We start from the raw sequence: 18,394 nt of genomic DNA on the forward strand, positions 1-18,394 counted from the left end.
CACTTCTTTCCTGATAACACGTCTCCAAACACAATCCCATATGCTTCTCGGTTTGTATGTTTGGCTACTCTAATAATGAACAAACATTTAGATCAGGCATTAAAACAAGACCCCTTCTTGCTCTCCTGTTAATTCAGGTGTACATTAAAAGATCAGCCTGCCGAAAGTAGAGGTGCCTAGACAAATTTCTCACCAGTCATCATAAACAGCACTTAATTCCACGTATAAATCAGGAACATCAAAAAAAAAAACACTCCATGCGCATAGTCCAATAAATTAAATTGGTCTTGCTGTGTGAAAAAATAAAGAATTGCCGCAGTAATCTTCATGAGAAGAATACACATTGCAGTATCTGCAATATCACCCTGTGAATGCCCCCAGTGAAAATGACGTGTGAAGTGCCGAATATGCTCAAACTGAAAAGAAATTGTATTTAGAATGGCAGTGCTTTTACAAACATCTGTATACAACTAAAGGCAAATGTTCACTGTTATATTATATATATATATATATATATATATACACATATAGCTTCAAGTTATACTCTGTTGCTTATTTCAGTGAGTGATGGCTTTATGAAATCCACTAACATCCTAAAATGTAAATGAGAAACAAAAAGAATAAAAAAATAAGAAAGAAGGAGGATAGAAAAGAATAAGAAATATCTAGGAGACCAAAATAAACAACACGATTTCAATTTCGAACATAATAATAAATACCGTCATAGTGCTAAAAAAGAAGTTATGTACTCACCATAACGTTCCATCTGAGTAGATACTTAATTTGTCTGCAACCTGTGGGTGTCAGATCCGACCTCGGATCCGATCCGGCAGCTTTCCAAGCTCCTAGATCCGAGCTCCTAGCTCCTCCCCCTACCCATAATCCCTTACTACTGACCACATTACCTCAGATCGTTTTTTTTGCCTCACTAACTGAAGACAGAAACCAACTTCGAATGATCAGAAATATTCCCGACAGGGTCGGGGGATGGCAGGGGGGGTCGGTTGCAGACAAATGAAGTATCTACTCAGATGAAACGTTATGGTGAGTACATAACTTCTTTATCTGAAGTAGTTACTTCATTTGATCTACAACCTGTGGGACAGAGTCCCCCAGCTGACCTACAAGAACCTGGGTGGTCCTTACGGAAGAATATTCCGAAGCACCGCGGAGCCAAAAGAAGCCTTACTCCTGGAAATCATATCCAGTTTGTAATGAGAAATGAACATATGAGATGAGGACCAGGTAGCTGCTGAACATATATCATCTACTGGAACCCTAGACCAAAAAGCTGTTGAGGTAGCTACAGATCTTGTGGAATGAGCACGGATGCCAACCGATGCCAACCGGAGCTGGCTTGCCTGACGAAGTGTATGCTAGCATAATGCATTGACAGATCCAATTTGCTACAGTCACTTTGGTAATTGCCTTGCCCATGGCTGACTTTGCATAAGAGACAAACAACTGGTCCGACTTGCGAAACTCTCTAGTCCTGTGCAAGTAAAAACGCAGCTGTCTGTGCACATCCAATTTGTGCAACGTGTATTCACCTTTATTGTGAAAATTTGGGAAAAATACAGGAAGATTTATTGACTGATTGATATTTGATTCTGTAGCCACCTTAGGCAAGAAAGACGGATTAGTCCTGAGGGACACTCTATCTTTGTGAAAGATAAGGTATGGAGGTTTGATACACAGAGCTTGCAATTCTGAAACCCTCTTGGCTGAAGTAATAGCCACCAAGAAAGCCGTTTTCCAAGATAAGAACTTCAACGGAACGGAAGTCGCAGGTTAGAAAGGTGGTCTCGTCAAGGCTTGCAAGACCAGAGTGAGGTCCCACGGGGGAGCCACAGTCTTAACAGGTGGTTTCAGAAGAAAAATGCCTCTTAAGAAGGTTTTGCACAACTTTGTAGATGCTAAGGAGCCTATGCCATCGCCCACATGAAAATGGGAGATGGCTGCCAGCTGCACCTTAACCGTGAAGGCACTTGCTCCCTGCCTAAAAAGCAGGAAAAGGAAGTCCAGAATAGTCGGAACAGGGACAGTAAATGGGTCCAAGTCCTTGTCCTTGGCCCAGATGGAGAAACATTTCCATTTACTGTTGTAAAATTTTCTGGTAGATGGTTTATGAGCCGCCACCAGAATGGCCTTAATGGGAGATGAGATACCGGGAGTCCTAGCCATTAATGGAACTGGATCAACCAAGCAGCAAGTTTGAGATTGACCAGGTTTGGGGTAGGGCATCCCTCTGGATGCGAGATCAGGTCTGGACTGGGATCCAGAATCCATGGCGGAGCCATACTGTAAGACCGCAGAAAGGGGAACCATATCTGTCGAGGCCAGAATGGGGCTATGAGGATAACTCTGCTCCCCAACAGACAGGCTTTCTGGATGAATTTCATCATGAGTGGGAGGGGGGGGATAAGCATAAAGGAGTCTGGGGGGCCAAGCATGGACTAGAGCGTCTCTGGGAGTCTCCCCTCTGGGGGGAAGTATCGCAAAGTACTCGCTGCATTTTGTGTTTAAAGGAGAAGCGAAAAGATCGCAGCGAGGCTGACCCCATTTGTGGAAGATCCGCTTCGCAACAGACGGATTCAGAGACCACTCGTATGGAGTGAGGAGCACCCGGCTTAGCTTGTCCGCTAATATGTTGGATCGTCCCGGAATATGCGTTGCTATCAGAAAGCGGTTGGTGGTATCCTAGCAGTGGCTAGGAAAATAATAACTAGAAATTGGATTTCAGATACACCTCCTTCGTTCAATGAATTTAAAAATGTTATGAATATAATGTGTCATATGGAAATAAGCACAATTAGAATGAGAACAACTAGAAAAACATCACATTTTATTGTATGGGATAATTTACAAAATTTGTTAAAAAAATTCTAATTTCAATAGCACAGTATTTTAGTTTAATTAATTGATCTGATTGTAGTGGATGTCTTTGTAAATACTTTAGTTGTTTTGTTGAATATTATAATAATACCTATTTTTAATTATTTGTATAAAATTGTTATGATATTTCTCTTATATGTTAAAACAATAAACTTGTTTTGAAAAAAAAAAAGAAAGCGGTTGGTGGAAATCGCCCATTCCCACACTCTCATGGCTTCTCGACACAGGGGATAAGATCTGGTCCCTCCTTGTTTGTTTATATACCAGACCACTGACATGTTGTCCGTCTGGATTGCAATAGTCCCCAGGGGTCGTGGAGAGCTTGCAACACCAGAAGCACCGCCCTCATCTCTAGGACATTGATATGCAATGCGGTCTCTAGGGAAGTCCATGTGCCTTGAACGGATCTGCCTGAACAATGCCCCCCCCACCCGAGGCGAGAAGCGTCCGTGGTCAGCGTGGCTTCGACCGGGGGAATCACAAAGGGCCTCCCTTCTCTGTGTTCCTGTGCATGTAACCACCACAGAAGGGAGTCCCTGCACACCCTGCTCAGGGGGATTGGCGTGTTTAACGGGTGAATCGACAGGGACCATTGGACTTGAAGGGTCCATTGTAATATGCGCATTCGCAGACGGGCATGAAGAGAGAGAGCGATCAATGCTGACATAGACCCCAGTGCCCTCAGGACTAATTCCGCCGGAGGAGCAGGGGTTCCGAAGAAGGGCTAACACCTGATACGACAAGCTGTTCAGCCTGATTGATGTTAGAATAACTCGGGAGGTTCGTGTATCTAACCTGGCCCCTATGAATTCTAGGGCTTGAGGTGAACACTCTGGGGGCTAAGGTGAGGCCGAATGGAAGAACCCTGAATTGAAAATGACTGGCTCTGAGCCGGAAGCGGAGAAACCTCCTGGATCGTCTGTCCATCAAGATGTGGTAATACGCATCCTTGAGGTCTAACGAGCACATCCAGTCGTTCTCCCGCAGAAGGGGGAGAATTGATTGTAGAGTGACCATCCGGAACTTCTCCTTGGGTATGAACAGGTTTAGAGTGGAAAGGTCTAAGATGGGTCTGAGGTCCCCCGTTTTCTTTGGCACCAAAAAGAACCTGGAGTAATAACCCAATCTGGACTGATCTGTGGGGACGGGCTGGATGGCTCTTTTTCTTAGCAGCTTTGAAATCTCCAAGGCCGCTGCCTCCCTCTGATCGGGTGTGACATCGGGGAGACATCTGGGTTTGGGGGGAAGGTTTATGAATGGAATTGAGTAACCTCTGGATATGATCCGGAGCACCCATCGATCTGTTGTAAGGGACTCCCAGTTTGACAGGTGCTCCGACAACCGCCCCCCAACTGCCTCCAGAGAGGGACAGTCGGGCAAGGCCTCAGGGCTGTTGCGCGGGTCTGTCCGAGAAAGGTTCTCTAGACCCAAAGTTACGCAGCCCCCCTCTGCCTCTGGGCCGGCGTCCACCTTGTCCTTCTCTGCCTCTAGAGGACGAGTGGTCTGCAGCAGGATGGGATTGCTGAGACTTACGGAACCACAGCTTCTTTTGTCCCCTCTGATTCCTGGAAAAGGATCTTTGGGGACTAGAGAAGCGGACTCCGACGGCAGACAGCGTCTTCCCGTCCTTTTCGCTTTGGACCAGCGTGTCGCGAACAGTTTTGCCAAACAAGGCAGAACCATCAAAAGAGGCGTTCGCGAAGGACGCCTTGAAGGGATCCACGAAGTCACAAAGACGGAGCCAGGAGAGACGTCGCAAGACGACCCCAGCTCTGCTAGCTCTAGCGGCTCCCTCCATTGCGTGGGAGAGAAGCCGCATAGATGTATTGGAGATGGATTTTAGGGTGGCCATTCGAGTCTCAAAGACCTTCTTGTCCGGGACTGACATGGACTCCGGGGGGGCTGCAGCGTATTCCTTAATCAAGTCTCGCTGTACCCTAATGATATGTGCCATGTAGTTCAATGCCCTTATGGAAAAGGTTGATGAAGCAAACATCAGCTTCCCAATCCGGTCAAGCGCCCGAGATTCCTTATCCGGTGGGTGAACAGAAGAACTCTCCTGCGCGAGTTCATTCTTGATGGCCGCCACTACCAACATGGCATCAACAGGGGTTCCTTTAGCCCTGGACGGTCTATCTGTGGGGGGACTGAGGACTTTATCGGGGTGCCTACGGATTGGCTCCACGGTGTCGGGCTCCTTCCACGCCCAGGTGGTAATGAAGTCCACCAGGGGGTCGGCTGGAGGGGACACCCAGGAGGTAGATGGGCCTGCCTCAAAGGCCTCCAGGAACAAGGACTCGTCAAGGGAGGGCTTTTGGGCAGACCACCCCCCTCTGATACGCAACATTTCCATGATGTCTCCAAAGGAGACTTCTTCAGGGGGTGATCTTGGGGAACCCTCCGTATCATCCAAGTCTGTGTCTGTGGTAACGGACTCGGGGGAGTCCAGGTGCCTCCTTTTGCACCGATGTTTCCGAGGGACCTCCTCGGTGGGGCTGTCCGAAGAGGGCTCGTCCACAGATTGTTGTTCCCCCACGGGAACTAGCTGGAGGGCTTAGGCAGGCTGTCCCGATGGACGGATGATGGAAGACAGACCCTCATACAGTGGGGGTGCGGGTGGATCCGAAGCCCAGGTCGGGGATCTGGAGGACCTCGACAGCACCCTCTCCACTACCTCAAAAGCCGAAGGAGAGCCACTCTCGCCAGCCTCAGAGTAATCTTCTCGACTCCGAGGAAGGGATTGCGGTCGGAGCCGATACAGCCGGCGCCGAGGCAGAGGTGTGCTCCGACGCCAACAGCGCCGAAGACACAGCAACTCCCTCGGATTCGACGCTCAGCCCTCGGCCCCGAGAACTCGGATCCGACAAGCTCGAAGGTATAGTCGGCGTTGAAGAAACCACCGCTATCGGCGCCGACAATTCCCCGGGTCCGAATGGGCCTGGATCCGATGACTCTGAGACCCGAAAACGAGTCAGAGAAGGAGTGATCGGGGCAAATATGGGGGCCGCACTCCCCCCCCCCAAAGGGGGGGGGGAGGCAAGAGCATCCCCATCTGCATTTGGGTCTGCAAAAACCGACGCATCATCCGATCCATGTCCGCTTCGGAGATGCTACGGGTAGACCTGGATGACGTAGTCGAAGCGGGCCGGGAGGGCCGCCTCGAAGATCTCGAGGGAGACCCATCATTCTCCTCCGGCGAGAAACATGGCGAACGGCGCCGAGAGGAAGGGGATCAGGAGACCCTCGAGGGAGCGAAGGATGAAGCTCAGCCCGCCTTTTGTGGGACCTATGTCCTTCTTTATCCTTGTACCTCTTCTCTGGCAGTGAAGAGACACTAGTTTCCCCAGAGCTCAAACCCGAAGAGGGAGGTTGAGTCCCGGGTAGAGCTAAGGGGACAGACGGTGCTGAAGCTGCCGAAGCAGCTGGAGCCCGAACGGGAGAGGAAGAAGAAGCCGACTCCTGGGGGAGTTTTCCCGCCAGGATCAGCTTATTCTTCCTATCCTGAAGTGCCTGGGGGTTGAAGGCCGCGCAGATCTGGCAGGCCTCTGACAAATGAGCTGCCCCCAGGCACAAAACGCACTGAGTGTGGTCATCAGCTGGGGAAAGCTTGTGGCCACACTAAATACATTTAGAAAAAACGGCCTTAGGCCCTTCAGACATCATTCACACACACACACCCAAACACTAGGAGGGGGAGGGGGTGGTGAAGGTAAACTGGTGATTAAACTAATAAAAAAGAAATCAAAACTAGCACAAGTAGAAGAAAAGGGGCAGCTAGCACACACACAACTACAAAATTGTCAAAAAGTGTTTTGAAAAACCAGCAAGATCTCACCCAGCCAGGAGCTCTTCACAGGGAAGCTTCTTCAGCCGTGGCAAAAAACGATCTGAGGTAATGTGGTCAGTAGTAAGGGATTATGGGTAGGGGGAGGAGCTAGGAGCTCGGATCTAGGAGCTTGGAAAGCTGCCGGACACCCACAGGTTGCAGATCAAATGAAGTAACTACTTCAGATTACACTGTTTTTAAAATCTAAAGATCCAAAAGACTCTAGCCCACTCCCCAACACACACACACAGACACACACACTACTAGCAGCAACAAATTTCAAATACAGAACCTCTTCAATTCCACCAAAGAAAGCATCTGTGACTTCAGATTCAAATAAATGACTCCACCGGTAATTTCAGAATTTTTAAGTAAGTGTGTGTGTGTGTGTGTGTGTGTGTGTGTGTGTGTGTGTGTGTCCTTTAAAAGACTGGTGCTCTAATGAAGATCAGTTTCCAAGTACCAGGAGAGGCCCTGGTTCCCACTGACTCTGAACTGTACAAAGTGGATATGAGTGAATGAGTTAACTACTAATCTACAGATCAATAATTTCAGTTAAGGGATGTTGTGTAGGATATGTATGGGTGCAAAGGCACAGAGCGGCTACTATTACACATTCAGTCAAGTCACATCACATTAAGTACTCTGTTGTGCAAAGTACTTTAAAATGTACTGCAGATACAGACAGCACTATATAAAAATCTATTTTCTCCTCATGTAACTCACACCAGAAAGTGCCACCTTTGTAATCTGTAAAAATAAAATTTATTAAAATTAAATTTAAAAATGTATTCCAATAAAAAGTATCTATACACCTTACAAATTCACAGACTTATTGTGGACCTTGTATGTGGTGGCAATGACACACCAAGACTTCATTATCTGAAAGGCACCCTCAAGCAGCACTGAAGTGTCAGGACCATTCTGTGCTGAAACTGTTTCATATCAAACCTTCTTTTTTCAGGAATGCTATGCTGCACTTCCCTAGTTAATTTCTGATGCTCGTTTCCACTTACAATTTAATATGAACCTATCTGACAAGAAAACAACAGAGTAAAGCTAACAAAGTTGGAAAAGAAATAACTTCTAGCACTTACCTCCAAACTCTCCTTTTCCTATGATCTGCAGTATTTTGAGATCTTTCATATTTAGGGACCAGCCACCTGTGGTTACATAAATGACACAAGTTAACACTATCTTACTTTGTAAAATACAAGATATTTATTCCATCAGAGCTACATGGCACTAAAGATCACCCACTACATTACACCCAGATAAATGCAGAATAAAGGAGGCATTAACCTGCATTAAAAGCTACAATAAATCACTAAGAAGAAAATAGATTAAGTACTGCATTTGAAAAGTACAGTTTTGTACCTACCATAAATGTAGATGTTCGAGGATCCACATTGCTGCAGTCCTAACACTTGGGTAGTCCGCTGTCCCAGTCGGCCCGAATACCAAAGTATATGGCTGACGTCGGTCAAGGCGCATTAGTCTGACGTCAGGACGTCAGGGTACAAATGCGCATGACCGACGTCATATCCTCAGTCTTTTCTTGCCCCAGATGTCAGAAGACCCTAAAAAGATAAGGCCAAAACCACAAACTCCAAACACTCCTGCACCAAAAATATGTACAATATATACAAAATCACCAGAGTATAACCTCACCCACACAACCACCCCTAAACACAGAGGGAAGGAGGGAGGGTAATTGGACTGCAGCAATGTGGATCCTCGAACATCTACATTTATGGTAGGTACAAAACTGTACTATGTTCTTCATTCCACATTGCTGCAGTCCTAACACTTGGGTAGAATCCCAAAGCAGAGGTAAGGGAGGCTGGCAAATCATAAAGAAGCAGGAGCTGTCAACATGCCTTGCAAAATAGCTGTGGCAAAACCAGCCCTAGATTTAGAGTAGAGAGGAAGGTGGTAATGCTTAGAGAAAGTATGCACTGAACTCCAAGTAGCTGCCTCCAAAATGTCCTTAGTCGCCACCCCCCTTAGAAATGCTGTTGAAGTGGCAGTAGCCCTAGTGGAATGAGGCCTAATCCCAGCTGGAATCTCCTTGCCATGATGGGAATAACAAAATGCAATGCAAAACCCAATCCACTTAGAAATAGTTTGTTTTGACACAGGCTTGCCCTGAGAACTCAAAGCAAAAGAAATAAACAACTGCTGAGACTGCCTAAAATCCTTAGTCCTGCTTAAATAATAACGCAACTGCCTGTGTACATCTAAAGTGTGCAAAATCTTTTCCCCTTATTTTGGGGATCTGCATAGAAAGTAGGCAAATGAATAGTTTGGTTTAAAGCCACACTAGAAACCACCTTAGGCATAAAGGAAGGATTAGTGCGTAATGATACCCTATCCTTATGGAAAATCAAAAAGGCTCTACTGCCATAAGGGCCTGCAATTCAGAAACCCTTCTTGCAGAAGTAATGGCCAACAAAAAGCAGTCTTCCATGACAAGTATTTCAATTCAGCAGTAGCCGAGGCTCAAAAGGTTGTAGAGTAAGTTTCTCCAACACAAAATTGAGATCCCAAGCAGGAGTAGGAGCTCTACGTGGGGGTCTTATATTCTTTGCCCTCTTAGAAATTGCTTGAACAAAGGATGCGAAAACAATGGTGGGTCACAATCATAGTGAGCTGAAATTGCTGCAGCATGAATCTTAATGGAAGAGAAAGACAAACCTTTGTCCAATAACTCAGTAAGATATTGAAGAGCCACACTCAAATTAGGCTCAGAAATCTCCAAATTCTTTGCTGCACTCCAAAATAAAAATCTCTTCCATTTTTCTGCGTACACTTTCCTTGTACTAGGTCTTCTGGCTTCCATAATCACATTTGAAACTTGTTGAGGAAGTTGAGACCTGCTGTGTTTCAAAACAGAATATGCCAGGCTGTTAGATGAAGAGAGTGAAGCTTGACATTGAGCAGATGACCGTCCCTCTGAGACAGAAGGTGCGGAATCAAAGGTAAAGGCCATGGAGGCTTCCTTACCAGACTCCTCAGTAATGGGTACCAGTGTTGCCGAGGCCAATCTGGAGCTATTAAAATCATCCTTGGCTTGTCTTGTCTGACCTTTAGGAGCACCTTTGGGAGAAGAGGCAGAGGTGGAAAGGCATACACATGAAGATTTTTCCAACTGAAAGAAAGAGCATCCACTTTCCAAGCTGTGTGATGAAACCTCTTTGTGCAAAACTTTGGCAGCTGGTAGTTTAGTGGAGAAGCGAACAGATCTATGTCTGGAGTTCCCCATGACACTGTCAATTTCCGAAATACATGAAGATCCAGTTTCCACTCGTGGGGATCCATGATTTGTCTGCTTAACACATCTGCTAAGGAGTTCTGTGCTCCCGGAAGAAACCTTGCCTGAAGAGTTAGTTGCAAGCTGAGCGCAGTCTCCCATAAAATCATTGCTTGCCTGCATAACGGGTAAGAATGTGTTCCCCTTGTTTGTTGATGTACCACATGACAGTTGTGTTGTCTGTTAGAATCAACACCTGCCCTGGAAGAAGTAACTCCTTGAAAGCCATTAATGCAAACTGGACTGCTAACATCTCCTTCATGTTGATATGTAGATGCTGTAGTCTGGCAGGCCACTTGTCTTGTATCCACTTTCCATTTAGATGAGCTCCCCAAGCAATGTCTGAGGCATCTGTCGTTAGAATCTGACTCGCCTCTGGCCGGGTCACAGAGAGTCCCTTGTTTAGGTGACATTCCTGAGCCCACCACAGAAATTCCTTTTGAATGCAAGGTATTATTTGAATGACAGTGTCCAAATCCTGGCAGTGCTGTGTCCATACATTTTTGAGATACAATTGCAGCTTCCTCAAATGCAGTTTGGCATTGGGAAGCACCAGAATACAAGATGCCATGAACCCTAAGGCTTGAAGGACTGTCCTTGCAGTCAGCCCGGACCGAAGAGATAGATGATGGAAGTAAATGGAAAGATTCTTTTGTTTGTCCGGGGTTAAAAAGGCCATCTGGGCTGCTGTATTCAGTCTCACACCCAGAAAGCACATGTCTTGAGAGGGTACTAGACTGGACTTTATTTCGTTCACAGAATACCCTAGGCATCTTAGCAATGCTATCACATATTCCAAATGCTGTAAAAGGTCTTCCTTTTCTTGAGCCAGAATCAGGCAGTCGTCCAAGTAAGGATAGATTTGTATTCCTTTTAGCCTGAAGTAAGCTATCACTGGAGCCAGAACCTTTGTGAATACTCTGGGCAGTAGATAAGCCAAAGGGCAATGCAGAGAACTGATAATGGGAATTCCCAGCTCAAACGCAGATACTTCCTGCAACTTAGCCTGATAGGCACATGAAGGTAAGCCTCCTTGAGATCTAAAGTTACCATCCAGTGATCTTTGCCCAGCAGAGGTAAAAGCTGTTGTAACGTCAACATTTTGAACTTGGGAATGTCCAGATAAGTGTTGAGGATAGATAAATCCAAAATTGGTCTCCACGTGTTCCCCTTCTTTGGTACTAGGAACAGGCGAGAATAAAATCCTAGGCCCCTTTCTGGCACAGGAACCGCTGAATGGCCCCTATTTGGAGTAACAGAGAAATTTGCTTGTGCGCCTCTTTTCTTTGTAGAGGAGGAATGTCTGGCATGCCTTTGAAAGGAGGCAAGGTATGGAAATAAAACCTGTAACCGTGGTGAATGATATCCAATACCCATCTGTCTTGGGTAATTAAATCCCAATTTTCTTTGAAAAGAGCCAGCCTTCCTCCCAAAGGTGCTGCCAGACGAGAATGTACTGGCAGCTGAAAAGGCAGGTCATTGGGACTGTTCTGAAAGGACTGACCCCTGCCCTCACCAGAAGACTGAGCAGGTGAACTCCTGTTCTAGGCCTAAAAGAACCTTGAGCTCTGCCCCTACCACGTCTAGACCTACCCCTAGACTGGGAATCATAAGCAGGATATGTCCATCCCTTAGTAGGCCAATTTCTACTAAACTTGGAGGCTGCACCTGCAAAAAATCTTTAACAGTCTGCATAGACTTAGCCTTGTCTTCCATTTTCTTTAAAACTGCTTCCACAGGCGAACCAAACAACACATCAGACTGTAATGGAGCATCCAAAATCCTTGTCTTAACATGCTCAGCTAAATTCTGATCCCTCAACCAGGTGTGCCTCACGAAGAACAGAACCAGTGGCAGCCACCCTCGAGGAGGCCTGCACAGCATCAAAACCACATTGCAAGGAATGCTTACCCACCTGTTCAGACACATGAACTAAATCCTGCAACTCTTTACACTCAATACCTTCTGCCAGAGCATCCACCTTAGACTTCAATTGTGAAAGGAGATAATTTTGATATTTTAACATGTGAAACTGGCAATTCAACGCCCTCATGGCTAAAGTGGAAGAAGTATACACTTTCTTTCCCCATCTATCCAAAGCCCTTGCCTCTTTATCAGGAGGAACAGGATTTTTAACAACAGAAGCCTTAACACCTTTAGGCCCCTGAGAAACAGTTTCGGGTCTGCCCTAGGACTCTTAAAAGATACTTATGAGCTTCAGGCACCCTATAGTACCTATCAGGTTTAACTGGGGCAGGAGGCAAAGAATCAGGGTTCAGGGAAGCCTCTGCAAAAACATCTTCCACCACATTCAGAACAGGAGGTATAGCTAAAGGCCTATGCTGGGGTAAAACAAAATTCCCGAAGCCTCTTCCTGGAATCAGAGAAATCTTGACCTTCCCATTTAAAATGCTCCCTCATGGAATGAAGAGTCTCTGAAAAAGAAAAATTCTCAGGAGGAGAAGCTGAAGGAGTAGAATCATCCACATCAGAATCAGAATAAGGAGGATACTCCTGCACGTCTTCAGCCGAAGACTCAGAAGCCTCCGAACACTGCTCAAAAGTCTCAAACTCAGGTTCCACCCTAGGCCTCTTATCAGGAGGGGGCATAGAACCTCTAATCATAGTAATCAAATCTTCTGCCATTTTAAGCATATGTTTCTTAGGCAAAGATCCTGAAGAGCTAGGAGAAACCCCCACTGAAGTTAAACCTGGCCTGCCTCTCAAAGAAGCCTTGGAAACAGAAGGGAGGCTCTAATCACCTTAGGAAGAGAGGGAAGAACAGCCACCTGAGAAGCCCCCTCAGCCTGGCCTACCTCCTGAGAGGACACATCCTGTAACAGTAAAGTCTCTCCCTGAGACTCCAAAGAAACTCCTGGCAGAACCTCTGGCTCCACTGAGCCTTCTAAAGAACCGTCGTCCGGGGCTGGCGGGTCTTCCATCCTAGGCTTTGCAGCTTTGTCCTTGCGCTTTTGACGAAGCGGCGCCGGAGCATCCGACGGCATTTTATAGTTACAACGCTTCCCAAAACTAACCTGGCACAGTCTAACCTTCTCTTTATAGTGCGTTTGTTAAATCTGGCACAAGAGCGACATCCAACAACGTCGTGCTCAGGCCCTAAACAAGGTATACACAAGGTATGGTAATCCCTATGAGGTATCTGTTTCCCACAAGAAATACAGTTATTCACTTTTTCTGACATCCGGTTAAATACTGAGGCAAGAAAAACCAAAATATTCCCCAACGGGGTACTTAGCCAACTTTGATTCGGTCTGAAACTCCAACTTCAGAAAATTTCAGAACGCCAACCTGCACTCGCAAAACTGCTTCTGCATCGGACCATGCGGCAAAAAAGACTGAGGATATGACGTCGGTCATGCGCATTTGTACCCTGACGTCCTGACGTCAGACTAATGCGCCTTGACCGACGTCAGCCATATACTTTGGTATTCGGGCCGACTGGGACAGCGGACTACCCAAGTGTTAGGACTGCAGCAATGTGGAATGAAGAACATCATGGATTGTGCTCTACAAACTGAAATAACATACATTAAAGAGACACTTCCAGGGATTTTTTGTTTTCATTCTAGCTTTTGTTTAGATTTGCAGTCTTGCTTTCTAAGCATGTCACAGCTTTTGCTGTGGGGTTGGGGGTGGTGTCTACAGGAAGTTTAAAGGTGTTGCAGTATTCTACTTGTGGGATCCTCTGCCTCAGGTGACCCGAACATCCAGCTCCTATGCAAAAGCTTAAGCCTGGTTACTGCAAGGTGCGTTGGACGTCACACGCAGGGCCATAAACTGCGGGCCAGAAATGTGATGTCTGCACACACAGCCCTCAGATCTTCTCTGCCACAGTCGAACGTCAGCTTGCAGGCTTCACTCCGCGCTACAGAAGACATCTTCAGATAAGTATCCGTTGGGGAAATTTTCTTATTTTACTTAGGCTTGGTTTGCTGTTGCTCTTTATCTAGCCTATGTCGTCTAGAAAAAGGAAATGCAAGTGCGGCCACCAGATTCTGCACAAGGATTCCCATGTTCTGCTTAGGCTAATCCCATGACCATATGACCTATAGCATTTGTTAATTGCTCGTCCCAAAAACCTATGAAGTTGTCTGGCAGCCCTGACACTATTTGTGGAAAACCAATGATTCAACCGTTTAGTCCTAGGTATGGAACCCAAATTGGCCACTGAGGTGGAGCTGTCTAAAAACAAGGCCAAGGTTTCAAGGCCTACTACTACTACTACTGCCCCTCCGTCAGACATCTCACCAGCTACAGGTCTAGCAGCTGAGGGACATCCGGATAAACTGGAGACTTTGGAGGGTACCTTAATGGAAGCCGCCTGTGAATCCGCAGCAGGCACGTCCACAGAGGTTACTGTGACATCGGCTCTGGCTGATGTCAAGGGGGAACCGGGTTTCTCCAGATGGCCATCTATGATGACAGAACTAGGCACTACTCCCACAGGCCTGACGCCCGATACTATGCCTTCTACCTCACAAGCAGTCGCTAAAACTCCTCCTCTAAAAAGAAAACACAAGACTAAGCATCTACCCTCAACTACTGAAGAACAGCCACACTGGCAAGCTTTGTTCCAGTCCATGGCTCAGGCCTTTATGCCCCTCAGGCCCACAGCTTCACTTGCTTCAGCCTTGCCTACCCTCAGCCCTAGGCCAGCCTCAGTTACCTACCCTCAGCCCTAGGCTAGCCTCAGTTACCAACATTCAACCTGCTCAAATCCAGGAGGAAGATTCCTTCTCCTCCTGCTCTGATGAATCTCTTACATACATCTTCCAAATAGCTTCTGTCCTGGAGTACTGTTATCCAGATGAGGACTCCTTGGAAGGAGACTCCCCTCCTGAAGATACTACCTTTGGGGAAACTATCTCCAAAATGAGGGAGTACTTCAAGAGGGATGCCACTCAGATGACCGAGGTGCAGAACAGATATTTTGAACTACAGATTGAGTCCCTCTCTTCCTCTGCTATCACAGCCTCCAGCTTTTAAAAGACCGGCTAGGTTTTACAAAGTCCCTGATGGCCACAAGTACCTCATTAAACCACCCATGGTGGAACCAGCTGTCATTTCAGTGGCTCTAGACAGACAATCCAGGCAAATCCCCTCCTCATGTCTTCTGCCATCCGACAAGGACAGTAAGGTCAGATTTATACTTCTTCCATCCTGGCCTTTAGAGCCAAGAATTATCAGACTTGCATGGTTAAATATGCCTTAGACTTGGTCTCCCAGGTGACTTTCTTGCTTTCATCTTTGCCTGATTCACCTACTAAACCCCAGGTGGTCTCTAAGTTCTCCTTAGCAGCACAAGTTTCCAGACATTCTATAAAATGCAGCTATGATGCTGTTGAAGCTTCAGCCAGATCTGCTGCCTCAGCTTCCTTACTGCGCAGATACTCCTGGCACAGATTACAGCCACTCCCTGATGATTTTAAAAACAAAATCTTGGATGCACACTTAGACAACAAATTCCTGTTTGACAAAGAGTCTGCAGAACTATTTAAAAACCTACAGAAAAAAAGCAAGGAACTCCAGAACCTCAAACATTTGCTAGTCTCACCAGTTCCTAAGTTTTACAAAACCTTCCCTGTTAAGCCCTCATTTGTCCAGAGGGCCCCAACCCCTTCTTCCTAGTCCTCAAAACACAGAAAAGCGTCTAGAAAAACAACATCCCCAGGACTGCCTCTGCACAGTCCACCCCCAGGCAGCCCTTTCCAGATAGGCCCAACAATGTGTGACTGCCTAAGCCACCTTCCCCTCTCAACCCACCTGTCTCACTGTCTACCCATCTGGCAAAAAATCACTTCAGATTGCTGAGTCTTACCCACTGTGGAGAAAGGGTACTTTATGACCTGGCAGGAAAACCCCCCACCACAAGCCATTCCCATTCCTCTCAAAAAACAGCTCCACCTAATACCCCAGATCATCCTAGATCTGCTTTCAGAAGGAACCATAGAAAGGGTTCCCACAGACCAAGAACGATGGGGGTTCTACTCCAGGCTTTTTCTGGTTCCAAAAAAGGATGGTCTTTGGATGCCCATCCTGGACCTGTCCCTGTTAAATCCCTTCCTGTAGGTTCCATCCTTCCACATGCTATCCTTCCAAACCCTATTTCCACTACTGCCACCCAGTGAATTTATGGCCACTCTGGATGTGGAAAGAGGCATACCTCCATATCTCCATCCACCCACACTACAGGAGACTTTTACACTTTGCTGTGTCATATTCACACTTTCAGTTTACTGCCTTGCCCTTTGGTTTATCTACTGCACCAAGGCTCTTCACAAACTGTCTCGCCCCAGCAGTAGCCTACTGCAGAACAAAAGGCATCCAAATCTACCCCTACCTGGATGATCTCCTCATTCTAGCAGAAGAGGCAAGTACTCTCAAGGCTCATTTAGAATTCACTATGTCCCTTCTCCAGAGTTTGGGGTTTACCCTCAATCTGTCAAAATCCTCTCACTCCAGCACAAGACCAAACATTTTTGGGTTGCAGAATACGGACAGACCTGATGAAGGCTTTTCTTCCACAAGACAAAGTCTCCTCCCTCAGCAGTTTCTTTCAGGAGTTACTTCTTGTCAACCACATCTCGGCCAGGCAATTCCTCTGGCTTCTAGGCCTCATGGCAGCTACTCTTCCTATGTTGCCCCTGGCCAGGCTACACATGAGGAAGCATCTGGTCCCAATACAAATCTCCTTGGAATTCCAGGTGCCCTTCCTACCATGCCTAAAGACAGAGTTGAAGTGGTGGATTCAACAAATAAATGAGAATCCAAATCCTTCCTCTCCAACCCACCAAACCAGTGCAATTTATGCAAACAGATGCCTTGGATCTAGGGTGGGGGGGGGGCCACTATAAATGGACTCAAGGTTCAGGCTCAACGGGAGCCCTCCGTCAAGAAAAAGCATATCAATGTGAGGAAAATGACTGCTCTCCTTCTAGCCCTAAAGACCTTGCTTCCACTAATACAGACAGGCTCCCTAAAAATCTTCATAGACAACATAACTGTGATGTGGTACATCAACAAGCGGGGGACCAGATACTACTTACTCTGCAGCCTTGCAACACAGGCATGGTAGCTGGCTACCCAGTACAATGTCTCTACAGGCGGTCTACATTCCATCTCAAGACAACCATCAGGCAGATGCCCTCAGCAGATCCTTCTCCCAACATCACAAGTGGAAGTTACACAGAGATGTGTTCTTGGATATTGTCCATCAATGGGGCACCCCACAGATAGATCTGTTTGCCTCCCCTCAGAACAGACAACTTCAGCTTTTCTGCTCCAGAATCCCCCCTCACTAGCTTGGAAAGTGGATGCCTTTTTGATTTCTTGGAAGGGGCTGTTCCTTTATGCCTTCCTACCTTCCCCTGTATTCAGAAGGTCCTGCTAAAAATCCAGAAGGACAAGCCAAAAATCTTGTTGGTGACTCCCTATTGGCCAAGGCAGCATTGGTTCCCCCTTCTTCTATCTCTTGCCAAGGGCAATCACCACAAGCTGGCTCACAAGGTGGATCTACTCACACAGCAGAAGGGATCCCTCATTCACCCACACCTGAAAACCTTCAGCCTAACCCTGTGGGTGATAAATTCCTTATCCCTTTCAGACACCTTTATTCGGAGAATGTGCTCTCTGTTCTGCAGGAGGCCAGGAAACCTACTACCAGGAGATCTTATGCTTCTAAATGGAAAAGGTTTTCTAGTTGGTGCCTTTAAAGGCAACTAGATCCCTTTAAACTCAATGTCCCTCTAGCCCCAGCCTGTGTGCGTGAGCTTCTTAAATCAGAACTTTCATACTCTTCAGTTAAAGTACACTTATCTGCCATTTCAGCCTGCTTACTTATGGACCCACCACTACTTTCCAGGGTGGAAGTAAAACTTTTCCTAAAGGGGGTCCTCCATGTCAGACCACCTAGAAAACCAATCCCCCCTCCTTAGAATTTGAACTATGTTCTGGAAAAACTTACCACTGCCCCTTTAAACCTGTAGTCTCTGCTTCTTTACAAATGTATACCTGGAAGACTGTCTTGTTAGTAGCCCTTACTTCAGCTAGGAGAGTCTCTGAATTGCAAGCACTCATGGCCTCTCCACAAAGACAGGGTATCTCTGCGTACCAACCCTCCTTCATGCCCAAAATGCCAGTGAACTCTCCCTCAACCAGTTTATTCACTTACCCACCTTTTTCCTTTCTTCACAAAATGACAATGAGAAGTGTTTCACTCCCTTGATGTCCACAGACAACTAAGATTCTATCTGGACAAGACTAAGAACATTAGAAGGTCTAGTCAGCTCTTTGAATCCTTCTACCCCAGGTCCCTGGGGAAAGCTGTATCCAAACAGACT

The 18,394-nt window shown here is 46.6% G+C and overlaps 1 protein-coding gene across 3 annotated transcripts in view; it reads right to left on the reverse strand.

Annotated features, from left to right (window-relative positions):
• CSK (C-terminal Src kinase) overlaps positions 1-18,394 on the reverse strand; it is a 2,395,116-nt gene that overhangs the window by 341,747 nt on the left and 2,034,975 nt on the right. For all 3 annotated transcript variants that reach the window (XM_044077191.1, XM_044077192.1, XM_044077193.1), the window contains one exon: positions 7,819-7,884. In XM_044077191.1, the coding sequence (XP_043933126.1) occupies positions 7,819-7,884 (66 nt within the window). The remainder of the gene's footprint in view (positions 1-7,818; positions 7,885-18,394) is intronic.

The sequence above is a fragment of the Protopterus annectens genome, chromosome 7.part0 (assembly GCF_019279795.1).
Source record: "Protopterus annectens isolate FY-2018-M chromosome 7.part0, PAN1.0, whole genome shotgun sequence".
NCBI classification, from domain to species: domain Eukaryota; kingdom Metazoa; phylum Chordata; order Ceratodontiformes; family Protopteridae; genus Protopterus; species Protopterus annectens.